The sequence below is a fragment of the Barbus barbus genome (genome assembly GCF_936440315.1).
Source record: "Barbus barbus genome assembly, chromosome: 7".
Lineage (NCBI taxonomy): Eukaryota > Metazoa > Chordata > Actinopteri > Cypriniformes > Cyprinidae > Barbus > Barbus barbus.
In genome coordinates, this window is record NC_136735.1 from 36,173,386 (window position 1) to 36,186,863 (window position 13,478).

Consider the following 13,478-nt stretch of genomic DNA (forward strand, 5'->3'; position numbering starts at 1 on the left):
TTATAATTTATTAATTTAATTTCAGTTTAAGTAAATTAAAATGGCAAATGTTTTCTTAGCAGATAGATTAAATAAAAATGTCTTTCTATTTAAAATTTAAAATGTAATTAAAACTGTTACTTGCTGTTGTAATCAATAGCAAAATGTACTAGTAGTTAGATTTCTTTTTGAGTATAAATGTTAATTTTGGAACACATGATCAGACCAAATGCTTTTGAATGCATTGAACAGAAATCCACTCTGATTCTTTGCAAAGTAATTTATACAAACCAAATTTGGCCTCATGCCATCATATGTTCTTCTTCATGCCATCATCTGTTTTCAGTGCCATTTCACTGTATATATGTACATCTCAACCGATAAAAATAAGTCATCTCACATATAACTCTATAATGCACTGCATAGAATCTCGCTGATCATTGTATAACTCATACACTGTGTCCATGCACATATAAGTTCAGGATCTAATGTGCGTCAGTAAACACCCTTTCTGCAGTGAACGGTGTCATTGTGCACACGAAACCTTTCAGATGTCATGCAGTATAATTGAGTCTCAGAAGCCGAAAGAGACGAATGCTCATAGGATGAAGCTGAAATGATACTTCCTCGGCCGTCTGATCCCAGACCAGAGGTGGCGTATTCATCAGGATAAGAATAAACCAGTGGCCCGATGTTTCTCATTTCCTGTGAAACTCTAACTCATTGGCTCTGATGAAATGCCACGGCCGCCTGTTTTCTTCCCAAACAGCATGATCACCGATCGTTTGGCTTTTTTTGCAGCTCGAGGCTAATGGTGGCAGAACGTCTCCTGCGGTCTCTCGAATTGAGATGAATGCAAACCCCTGCGGCTTTATGAGAAAATTAATAACACAGATTATTAATTTCTCACACAGTTACATTTGTTCTGTGGAATCACATCCTGCCGGGAAACTTTAGAGCATCGCAGTAGGAATCTTTAATTGCTGACCAAAAAATGTCACAAAATATGATTATTTCCCAGAGGAGAGCTAACGAACCACAATTAGCAAATTAAAGATCCTAGCATGAGGTATGCAAACAAAGTTGTTTTAATACAAGACGCATATGTATATGTAAATCCAACATGCATCTATTGCGTAGATAGATCAGTTTCATAACTATATCCACTTCAGTTATGCAATTGCAAGTTTTTATATAAACATTAGATGGAAAACGTCAACTTTAACAGAATTATTACTAAAACACATAAAAGTAAATTAAATCAAATTAGAAATATAATAAACTAACAAAAATGAGAGACTAAAAATGTCAAAAGTACATAAAATGTTTGTTATTTCCATTTTAGTACATCAAGGTAAACTAATAGGTAAAGAAATGGTGCCTTAACAACTAGCTGAAATATTTGGATTGTATATATATACTGGCCTCCAAAAGTTTGGAAACGCTCTAGAAAAGTGGGGTTTTGGACAATATTGGCAGGAATCCTTTTTAATTTGTGATAATTTTGCACTGATAAGGGACAACACAAACTACAAAAACATATTTTATTACATAAACAGTTTATACATAGAAAAAACTAAATTTTTTGATTCATCAAAATATCCACCATTAGCAGCTACTACAGCTCTGCATAATCTGGGTAATTTTGCACTAGTAATATCTACTAAAATGCTAACTAAAATAGATGTCAAAAATTTCTGCAATCAAAAATCAGAGACCTCGAACGTTTCTCTGATCTGAGCTGCAATCCATATTCATTTTTACAGTTCTACACTTTTTCATGCATGTTAGGAGAAACATCTGAGCCGAAGTTGATACAGAAACATGCAAGAGAGCTCCACTAACTCTCTCCTCAACTATAAAAGAACAGCTTTTCCTTTGAGAATTGCTATAATTACACTACATTAACCCATATCACATATATACGCCCTTGAGTTAGCGCTATTGGCATCGTCCCTTAAAAAACCCATGCCGGTCAACGCAGTCTGCTCAATACTGCCGATTTCCAAAAGGCCTTCCCAGGCTGCTTCTGTGGAAGTTTGGTAAACCACACAATTTCTACAATCGATGTGAATGAGGCTAGAGCTGCGCGAGACGCCATCTGAATGTCTTCACAGGCCTGTCAATCAATGCAGGTGAGAAGGGCACGTCAACAGAGGCTGCGGGTAAATGCCACGTATGCCACATGGAGCAAAGGTCAGTCTCTACGACGGCCTGTCCGAGCCCGGTGCACAAAGCCAAGCTGTTTCAAACAAGAACCAGCTTTCTACAAATATTCAAAACAAAATGAATTATCCTCTTTTGCTAATCGAACTGTGGCACCATAAAGCCAGTCGATATCTCTCAGCGGGGGAGCGAAATACTGATTTAAAATCTATAGCGCAGAAAATGAGCTCTGAAAAATACAAAACAAGAAAGGCAAACCAAATGCACGCCACATCAGGACATTTAGCCTAAAAAGTAACATGCATTAAATGCATTATTCACTATTTAAATAGTTTCACTTTCTAGGTTATACAACATATGCATTTTCACATTGCATTGAGTATGTTGCATAGCTTTTATGGACCGTCTCTGCAGTCATTTTTGTGGGTGGACGGCATTAAGCTGCTAAAGCTAGCGCCTATAGGTCATATGAAACAAGCTGAACCGTCACTCAAACTATATTTATGTTCCATCAATGGAAATGCATTAAACATTCAGCAGATTTGAGGTGCAAACCGCCAGTGAGCAATTAGCAGTGTTTCTGAAATCAAGCAAGCTCTCAACATGAAAACAACATAAAAGCAACATGAAATGACATTCACAACCTGTTTTACTCCAGCAATGTGACATAAAACACCAGAATGGAGCCAGAACTCTATGTGAGTTGGCTAAAGATTGCGTTGCACTGAAATACAAATGTTTGGAAGGGAAAAAAAGTAAATATACTGAACCAAGAATATATTATACAAGAATATATTATATATTATATTATATATATATATACAATCTCAAGAAAACAAAACACACACACACACACACACACACATACATACATATATATATATATATATATATATATATATATATAAAATGATACTGAAAACAACAAAAAAAAAAAATCAAAAAGCAAATCACAAATTAAACAAATAAAAATGAATAAATACTAATAATACATGTATACAGTATTTGGAAAAGTGATACAAATAATAAAAGCACAACCAAATTGCTAAACGTTCTCTAAAATTAAAGTGAGAACATAAAATCTAAAAATAAAATATTTAAAATATTAACAAAACTAAATATTTACTAAATACTAAAATAACGTTTGACAATGATTTGATTCTGCCAAATGTGTGAATGTAAATGTTTAATAATCATTAAAATAAAATAAAATAAAATAAAATAAAATAAAATAAAATAAAATAAAATAAAATAAAATAAAATAAAATAAAATAAAATAAAATAAAATAAAATTAAATTAAATTAAATTAAATTAAATTAAATTAAATTAAATTAAATTAAATAAAATAAAAATAAATTAAATTAAATTAAATTAAATTAAAACACTGGAGTGTGCACTCATGAATCATTCGGAATAAGACCAGACACTACTTGTGAAAGCAAGGAAAAGAAAGTAAAAGAACCACTTTCCTGTTTATATAAATCCATGAATATAAAGCCAAAATATCTATGCAAACAGTCTCTGAATACTGGGAATCATTTCTTACAGAAGCTCAAAATTCCACTGGGCAGCCATCTAAAAGGAGGAATCTATATTTGAAAACTGAGCCGGAAACAAGAATGCGGCTCTTACCGATGAAGAGGTTCCACTCCGGGTCCAGGTCCGCTTGGTTGGCCAGGCAGCCCCGCATGACATTTTGGCAGTAGTTGGCGCAGGGTTTGAGGCCTGGCATTCCTCCACAGTACGGACAGTACAGCATTTTAGTCAATGCTTTACTGCAACCTGGAGATATATTGACCTGCAGGAGCAATACAAATGGAAAGAAGTTAGCCCTGACTATATACTATATTTGAGAGTTGTTCTGCAAGCTGCTGGAACAAATCGAGAAACGAGTAGAAATATATTCTAGCGGGATGCTCCACTATGCACTCATAATCTATGAAAGGACCTCTGTTGGGTATTGAAAGGGTCTGAGCGGTTCTTGCCACACTTAAAGTGGTTTTTATAGTGAAGAACCGCATAGACAACAGGTCAAACGTGTCTTTTAAAGAACATTGGGGTGAGATATTCGCAAAAGCACTGCATGCACTCAATGCACGTCCATTTTCAACGTCAGTATGGGTGCAAGGGTACAACATTCGCAGACACTTGTTGACGGACCTCAAGCGACAGCATTCTGACATCAGCTAGCCTTCAGGGCAGACATATATATACTTGCAGCCGTCTCTGATAATTGTGTGTCATTCTCTATCTGTACACTTGACTCAGAGCTTGTACGCCAGCCATCTTCTGTCCATAACGCGGAGGCAGCTCTCCGAAGGGCAAGGCCGCACAGAAAAGAGGCAGACGGTCAACTGGAAACACACGGCGAGTTTCTCGCTGAGATCCAAAAGGACATGTGTTGATTGCTCTGAACAAACCTGACAGTGTTGCTTTATAACTACAACTACAACTGCAGCATGTGACATCTCACACTCTTGGACATTTGACTTTCACAGGAGGTCTGAGAGTGAAAATCGGAAAATGAAGTGAAATGAACAAAAAAACAAACAACAACATATACAACCAAGGTGTGCTCAGGATTATCTTCTGCTTCAAAGTAAAAAAAATAAAAAAATTAAAACTTAAATATTAGTTTACCATTGCAAGTTTATTTCTCTTAATTGTGACTTCAGATCTTACAGCTGTGGTTTGTTATCTTTATTAACAAACCGGATATTTGAAGTATAATCAAGTACAAAAATAAAAAAATATTAAAACTACATTCTGTGACATGATAGTGGATTTTATAAGTGTAGTGTTATAAAATGGTTGGAGCACTGTTATCACTAGAACATCACACTCAGATTTTTATGACTAGAATAAACTGTTGAATGAATGAAGTTTACTGTTTTAGACACTTAAATATATTTAAGTGCTGTTACTATTAACTGAAATTAAAACAAAATAATTTTAGGTCAATTATATTAAGCTGACAAATAAAATCAATCAATAAATCAATTAATAAATAAAACTAAAACTTCAATTAAAATTAAATCAAAAGATGATAAATTTAATTAAAATGAAGAGCTAATTCAAAATATTAATACAAATCTTTAATCTTTACATTTCACAATTGCAAGTTTGTTTCTCTTATTTGTGACTTACAGTTCAATAGATCTTACTCTTGTGATTTTATTTCTTATTTTAAACTTCATCCCATTACCTTGCACTCCCATATCTTATGCCATAATTTATATTGATTACTTATATACTGTAGTCATTTTAAATTAATAAAAGCTAATTCAAATATACTCTACAAAAGTATTCATATAAATATACAAAACATTCAATAATACTAAAATTTGTATAAAATAATACTGAAACAACACTGAAAACCCCTGCAGACTAGTAATAATAATAATAATAATAATAATAATTCCAAAATGTGCAGCATAAAATACATTATTTTCTTAACTCGGAATTGGACTGCCAAGAGATTTCTCATTTTTACACAAGACTAAAAATTAGAAATAACCATTTTATTTCCTGGATTAGTGAAGGTAAAAAGGGTAGGCAGTATGCAATATTCGATACACTAGCAATCTTACACCTCCGTTTATTCTTTTTAATAGATCAGCAGCACCTTCATCTAGGCTTTGCCTTCTTCTGAGGGAGAGTATGGCAGTGAGTTTTCAATGAACTTTGCTAATGTTTCAAACACATGTATCCTGTCAAGCTCCACTTATTTACCCTTCAAAATCTTTGCTTTACACGACTCCACCGTCGGCCCGTAATTGAAAGAACAAGCGGAGGATCAGTTGCGCGTCACACCTACGGATTTGGGGATAAACTCTTGGCGTCTTCATCATTCTGCTCGTCTGTGATGATCCAGACACCCTTCCTCTCCCGCTGCAAAGCTACCAGTGTTTCTGGAAGACTATGAGGGGAGAGGATCAAACAGAGCTGCTCTGACGCGGCCCGTTTTAAACTCCCACATCAAATGCAGAGCGCAGGAGAGCTTTGAACGCAGTGTGTCTGCAATTACATCACAGCGAGTCTCTCTCGCACCGTGAGCTGACAGCTTTTTCATACGATTCCTAATCAGCCATTAGCTTCACGCAGTATACACAGAGACGGTCTAGTTGCACATGAGACTTTGAACAAGGGATACCGGCAGGATATTTCACTGTGCTCCGTGACTGAATATTATTTTCGTGCTTACAAGAAGTGTGTTCAATGGAAACACACTGCTGACTTCTCTGCCACTGTAAAACTATGAACAGAACTATTTGTTTCATTTTATTTCATACTTTTATTTAGGCAATTTTTCCTTAATTTTTTATAGTGCAGAAAAGTTAAATTAGGGCTTGATCTTTCAGATTAAAAACGGACAGACAGACAGACAGACAGACATATAGATAGACATATAGACATATAGACAGACAGACAGACAGACAGACAGACAGACATATAGACAGATAGACAGACAGATAGACAGACAGACATATAGACAGACAGACATATAGACAGACATATAGACAGACAGACAGACATATAGACAGACATATAGACGTATAGACAGACAGAAAGACATATAGACAGATAGACATATAGACAGACAGACAGACAGACATATAGACATATAGACAGACTGACAGACAGACATATAGACATATAGACAGACAGACAGACATATAGACAAACAGACAGACAGACATATAGACAGACAGACAGCCATATAGATAGACATATAGACATATAGACAGACAGACAGACAGACAGACAGACAGACAGACATACAGACAGATAGACAGACAGACAGACAGACATATAGACAGACAGACATATAGACAGACATATAGACAGACAGACAGACATATAGACAGACATATAGACGTATAGACAGACAGAAAGACATATAGACAGATAGACATATAGACAGACATATAGACAGACAGACAGACATATAGATAGACATATAGACATATAGACAGACAGACAGACAGACATATAGATAGACATATAGACATATAGACAGACAGACAGACAGACAGACAGACAGACATATAGACAGATAGACAGACAGATAGACAGACAGACATATAGACAGACAGACAGACATATAGACAGACATATAGACGTATAGACAGACAGAAAGACATATAGACAGATAGACATATAGACAGACAGACAGACATATAGACAGACATATAGACATATAGACAGACAGACATATAGACAGACAGACAGCCATATAGACATATAGACAGACAGACAGACAGACAGACATATAGATAGACATATAGACATGTCTATATGTCAGACAGACAGACATATAGACAGATAGACAGACAGATAGACAGACAGACATATAGACAGACAGACAGACAGACATATAGACAGACAGACAGACATATAGACAGACATATAGACGTATAGACAGACAGAAAGACATATAGACAGATAGACATATAGACAGACAGACAGACAGACATATAGACAGACATATAGACATATAGACAGACAGACAGACATATAGACATATAGACAAACAGACAGACAGACAGACATATAGACATATAGACAGACAGACAGACAGACAGACAGACAGACAGACAGACATATAGACAGACAGACAGACATATAGATATATAGACAGATAGACATATAGACAGACAGACAGACATATAGACAGACAGGCAGACGTATAGATATATAGACAGATAGACAGATAGACAGACAGACAGACAGACATATAGACATATAGACAGACAGACATATAGATATATAGACAGACAGACAGACAGATAGACAGACAGACATAGATTTTTTTTCTTTTCTTATATTTAAGAGTGCCTTGTCTTTTCAGATTTCATTTCCATTGTACAAGATTTTAAAATCAAGAAAAAATAAATAAATACAACTTCTCATAAAAACCTAAACATATTTTCAATTAATTTGATATTTATTTGTACAGTCAGTGAGTTTGTAAATTTGTATACCAAAGAAGAAGATTCATTCACAAAAGTGCTGTAAATGAAGAAACCCCAATGACTAAAGGATATATTGTGAAATTTGGATTAATAAGGGAGGGGGAAATTAGACATTACAGTTCAAAAGTTTGGTGTTCATAAGTAGTTCATTAAAATATTCAAAATAAATAAATAAAATGTATCATGGTTTCCACAAAAATATTGTGCAGCACAACTGTTTTCAACATTGATAATAATCAGAAATGTTTCTTGAGCAGTAAATCAGTATATTAGACTCATTTCTGAAGGATCATGTGACACTGAAGACTGGAGAAATGATGCTAAAAATACAGCTTTGATCACAGAAATAAATTATATTTTAACACATTCACATAGAAAACGGCTATTTTGAATATTTCAGAATTGTACTGTTCTTACTGTATTTATCAAATAAATACAGCCTTGGTGAGCATAAAAGACTTCTTTCAAATGCATTTTTTTCATACGGAGCCTGCTTTTAAAAACATCACCAGCCGCATATCTTTAAAATGGAGCTGTCCAAGTGCACCAATGTATAAAAGTAATGAAATTCCTCAAGCCAATAAATAGTATAGATCGTATACACTTGAGGTCAACAAAATGATTTATTCCAGAGTCATGCTCATGTACCCATAGCGTGAAGATATTAAAGAGTAACCTGTGAGCAATAAAATGTTCCTGCGGGTTTGCCCACTACATATTTCCACCACCAATCTATCTTTGCTTTGACAAACCTGTCACGCAGAAGAAATGCCTGGCAGTGATGGAGCAGAAATATAAGGTTCAACACGCGAGATGATATGCAGGAGCACAAACCAGGTCATTTCCATGTTTCAAAGCATGCAAAACAATGCATTTTTCATCAAAGTAAAGCAGCCTTCCTTGCGATGCTCCGATATCCCTGTCGCAAATCAATCAGAAAAGCCCAGGAATCGACCAAAGCCGTGAAGAATGAAACATGCAGTAAGCTTGATCAGCAGCCGAGATTTCCTGAGGACAGTGAGACCCGCGAGTCATTTATGAGCTCCGCATTTCCACAATAGCAGTCGATTCCAGCAAAATCCCTCTTTTTCACAGCAGCCGGTCACAATCGTCAAATCCCTCGAGCTGCGATTCTGCTTACAGGCCGACGGCCAGAAAAGGCCCTAGTTTGAAAATCTGCCGTCAACATGGGAGTCACGGATACCACACTGAAAAATTTCAAACATTTCAGTGTCGTTTTAGAAACTTTCATTTGAACTATTCTCAATGCAACGCTTAATTTGACCAAATTACTCTCAAAATAGATTCAGAATATATCAGTAGTCTTCATGAAGTAAACTGACTAATAGAATTGTTCATAACAGCCACCTTTTAAATAATTAGCATATACAAAATGATATAGAAAGCACTGAATAGAAATGGAAACTCTAGTGCTCTGGCACAAATTCCACAAAATACTTTCACTTTATTACGATATTTCAGTCACACTTTAATTTAAGGTCCAATTCTCACCATTAACAAACCATTAACTATGGCCTCAAACTGGAAATCTGCCACAATATTATAAACTTGGAAAAATCTATTTTTACAGTGTATACTTCCTTTAATAGACAGATTTCACATTTAATGCAAGATTAGAAGATTGGATTCAATTCAAATATTCAAATCAAGGATTAAATACAAAAGATACAAGTCAACGAATAACAAGTCAATATAAAGATTCAAATCAAAGATTAGATAATCAAATTCAAATGAAGGATTCAGTTAGCATCACAGTAATGCACGTCATCCAGCAGCTCTGATGGAGCGTTTCACAAACTGTCTAAAGATCTGGTGGCTGTGAAAAGAGCCGGGTCAGCTTGAAATCAAGCAGGAATACAGCAAATTAGATTTTAGAAACCACAAGTGGACTCGCATGTCTTTATACATTCTCTTCTGAGCCTCTGAACAGATTGCTAAATGCTTGCTAATTCACATTAGTCAATGCATATAGAAAAACCTACATGCGTTCGGTCACACTTCATCCATTTACATCCATTCCAATGGAATTCAGTGCATTTGCGTCATTATCTTGCATGCATAACCTTTAAAGATAAATATGTGGGATTTTTCCTCATGAGGGTTTCCAATCCTAAATGCACAATGATATCATTATATCAGCGTGTTGTGAAGAAAAGCGCCTCCTCAATCCTTCTGAAAGGAAACGCCTTGAAATAAATCCGAAAAGGGGAGTCCTGCGTATAAAAAAACATAACGGACAATAATACACTGTGCTGCATGTACAGGGAGAAGATAAAATGCCTTTGAGCGACTGCACAGAAATCCTGTTGGGTACATTGTGTTCCATTTTAAGCCTGGCACATTTGATTTCTCATTCAGCACTGAACCGCATAGCCAGGGTAAAGCGACCCATGGGAAATCTTGCCGAACAAATCCTTAGACTCTTCAGCCGCATCTGGGAATGAAAATATATGACCAACGGTTTTAGGAAAAGGCGCGGAATTAACCTTGAAGGGTGTTAAGAGATGCGACGCAACGCCGCGAGCTTAGAGCTGCTCTAATGTGACGCTTTTGGCACGACAAAAAGAACATTCCTGTCAGCAGATGGATCTAATCCGCAGTTATTATGACAGTAGGCCCAATCCAAGATGGCACGGGCCTCCAGAATCAACCCCAACACACACTGAAGGAGCGAAACTTGGAGCCGAGCAGCTTGCGAGTGTAGGCTTGGAGATGAGATAATCAGATCACAGAAGATGTGGCACCTCCTTCTGTTCCTCTCTTTCCTTTCAAATGTCAGAGAAGGGCTGAGAAGGTGCGAGAAGTGACATAAGAAGTTAATAAGGGCCCGAAGCGAACAGGAAGATGACTGAAACTACACAACTTCTCAGGTCTTAACTGGGACTTTGGTACACTGCAAAGCAGGATTTTTCTAAGTGGTACTCTCTTAAATATAAAGCTTCTTTATTGGTATGGAACCTTTCCATTGCTTTCTGGTGGACAACAGTTCTTTAGATTGTCTTGATGCTATTCTTTTAAGATTAATTATTCATTGAAAGGTTTTGGGTTCTTCACTGGGATCACTGTGGGAAACCCCTTTTGAAATCTTTATTTTTAAGATTGAAATAAAGCAAAGATTGAAGTATATTAAATCCAATGTAAAAGTGTTGAATTTTAAACAGTGTTACTTGCCAATTCTTTGTAATTATTTAGAATATTTCTATAGCGTGCATGATTCGTGCACTTCTTCATTGGGTTTTTGGTTGAAATAATGTCCGTGTTTATCCTCAAAATATTTTCATATTTTATCATATTAAACAAAATACATCAGTAACTTTTAAGCATTTAGATTGAAAAGTGGCTAAACTGAGGCTGTTATTTTAGTATTGTTGACATATATAGTTTTTGTTAATACGGTGAATTAGTTTTTATTTTTCTATTTTGTTTGATTTTAATTTCAGTTAAAGTTTTAGTCATTTTTATGTAATTTTTCTTGATTTTCTTTAAATGTCTATAATGTTTGTATTATGCTTTTTGTTTATTTTTTGTTACTTTAATCAAAAAATGAGAAATTAGAAATTAAAATTAGATAATATTTTATTTAGAATTTTATAGTATATAATATAGTTTAAAGCCTTGTTGCATTTATAATTAACTTATGCAAACTAATCGAACTCAATCTTTCATAGAATTTGCTCTTTGTAATAAATTGAAAGAGCGACTGGAAGCTTCACGGGACCATGATGTAGTTTCATGTATAGTGTAACTTTTTACTTTTTTTTTGCTTTGTGAAGATTATCTTGTAGAACAAACCATGCATGAATCATAAAATGTTGTCAGTCACAGAACTCATTTTCTGCAATAATTCAAAAGCCAGTGGAAAAACCTATTGAGTTTTTGAGGGAATCAGATTGATGTGAACTTACAGGTTGTCCTACAAAAACACATCATCCCTCCAGCGCTGCGGTAATCGTTATTTATTTCACAAAAGCTTGTATGGAATGCAAGCGCAGAAATCTGCTGGCGTTGACACAAACTAGATTTGCACACTGTCCTACTAATCCAAATAAAGCTCAATCTCTCTACAGATTTACATTAGCGCTCACGCCAGCATCGCATGGCCTTTCTCTCGGACATTAGGCATGTCCGGCCAGCATCATTAGCCTCATTGGCACTGCCAGTGAACTAACACGGCAAAAGTCAACACGCCATCTGCCACCTCGCAAGACGGCTAAAAAAGTGGGTATAGAGGAAATGTGAATCCAGTAGAGCAGGATACACATTCTAGAAAACCAATACTCTTACATACACATGCACATGATAAACATAAGCATGATTAATCACAATTCATTTAAAATAAATAATGACCTGACCCAAATCAGATGGGATGAACTGTCAGGTTTCAGGCTGGGTTTCATGCAATTGCGTAGAATGTAATAATATAATCATATTAAAATCTGTGTTATTTTAGTATCACTATATTTTTTTTTATTTTTTTTTTTATTTTTAGTTTTAGTTTCTGTTTTAGTTAACTATAATAACTCAGATTTTTATATGCATGGAAAAATTATTTAAAGATTTGTTTTGTGTTTTGTCCTCATTATTTGTTTTTATATATCTATATAATTTTAGTAATTGTTATTTCAGTTTCCATTTTAGTTGTTTTAAAATACAATTATAAATACCATACTTTCCTAAACGGCATGCCATAGTATGCATATATATATATATATATGCATACTATGGCATGCCGTTTAGGAAAGTATGGTATTTATAATATGAAGTTTGAATATACTGAAAGAAAGTCTAATTATATGGAATGAAACTTGAATATTTTGAATGAATGTTTGAAAATATGGAATGAAAGTCTGAATATATAGAATGAAATTTGTAGTGTATGGAATTAAAATGCAAATTGGACCGTATTTAATGAAAAATAATATACTGTAGCTAGTTATATCAGTGTTATCAGAATTGAATGACTTTAATAACTACAGAACTACACAAATGTACTGTTCACACAAGCAAGTCTTCTTTTTTTAGTTATTTATTTGTTTTTTTACCAGTAAGATACCATTCACTTGTTTGAAAATACCGGTAAACTCTTTAATGTCAATCATCCACCCAATTCAAGTTTCGTCCCATATATCCAAACTTGTATTCTGTATATTCACTTTCATTCCATATATTAAAACTTTTATTCCATATATTCAGACTTCCTTTCGTTCCATATATTCAAATTTTCCTGAATGGCATGCCAGAATATACATATAAATAAATATAAATACAATGTGTATTGTTTTTGGAGCTGGAGTTTAGTGGGCTGTTTGTTGATCGCCTGTGTTGACCTCACCTTC

General features: G+C 34.8%; 1 protein-coding gene across 2 annotated transcripts in view; it reads right to left on the minus strand.

Moving 5' to 3' along the window:
- LOC306872584 (glypican-6-like) overlaps positions 1-13,478 on the minus strand; it is a 192,411-nt gene that overhangs the window by 70,491 nt on the left and 108,442 nt on the right. For both annotated transcript variants that reach the window (XM_079421200.1, XM_079421199.1), the window contains exon 4: positions 3,779-3,944. In XM_079421200.1, the coding sequence (XP_079277326.1) occupies positions 3,779-3,944 (166 nt within the window). The remainder of the gene's footprint in view (positions 1-3,778; positions 3,945-13,478) is intronic.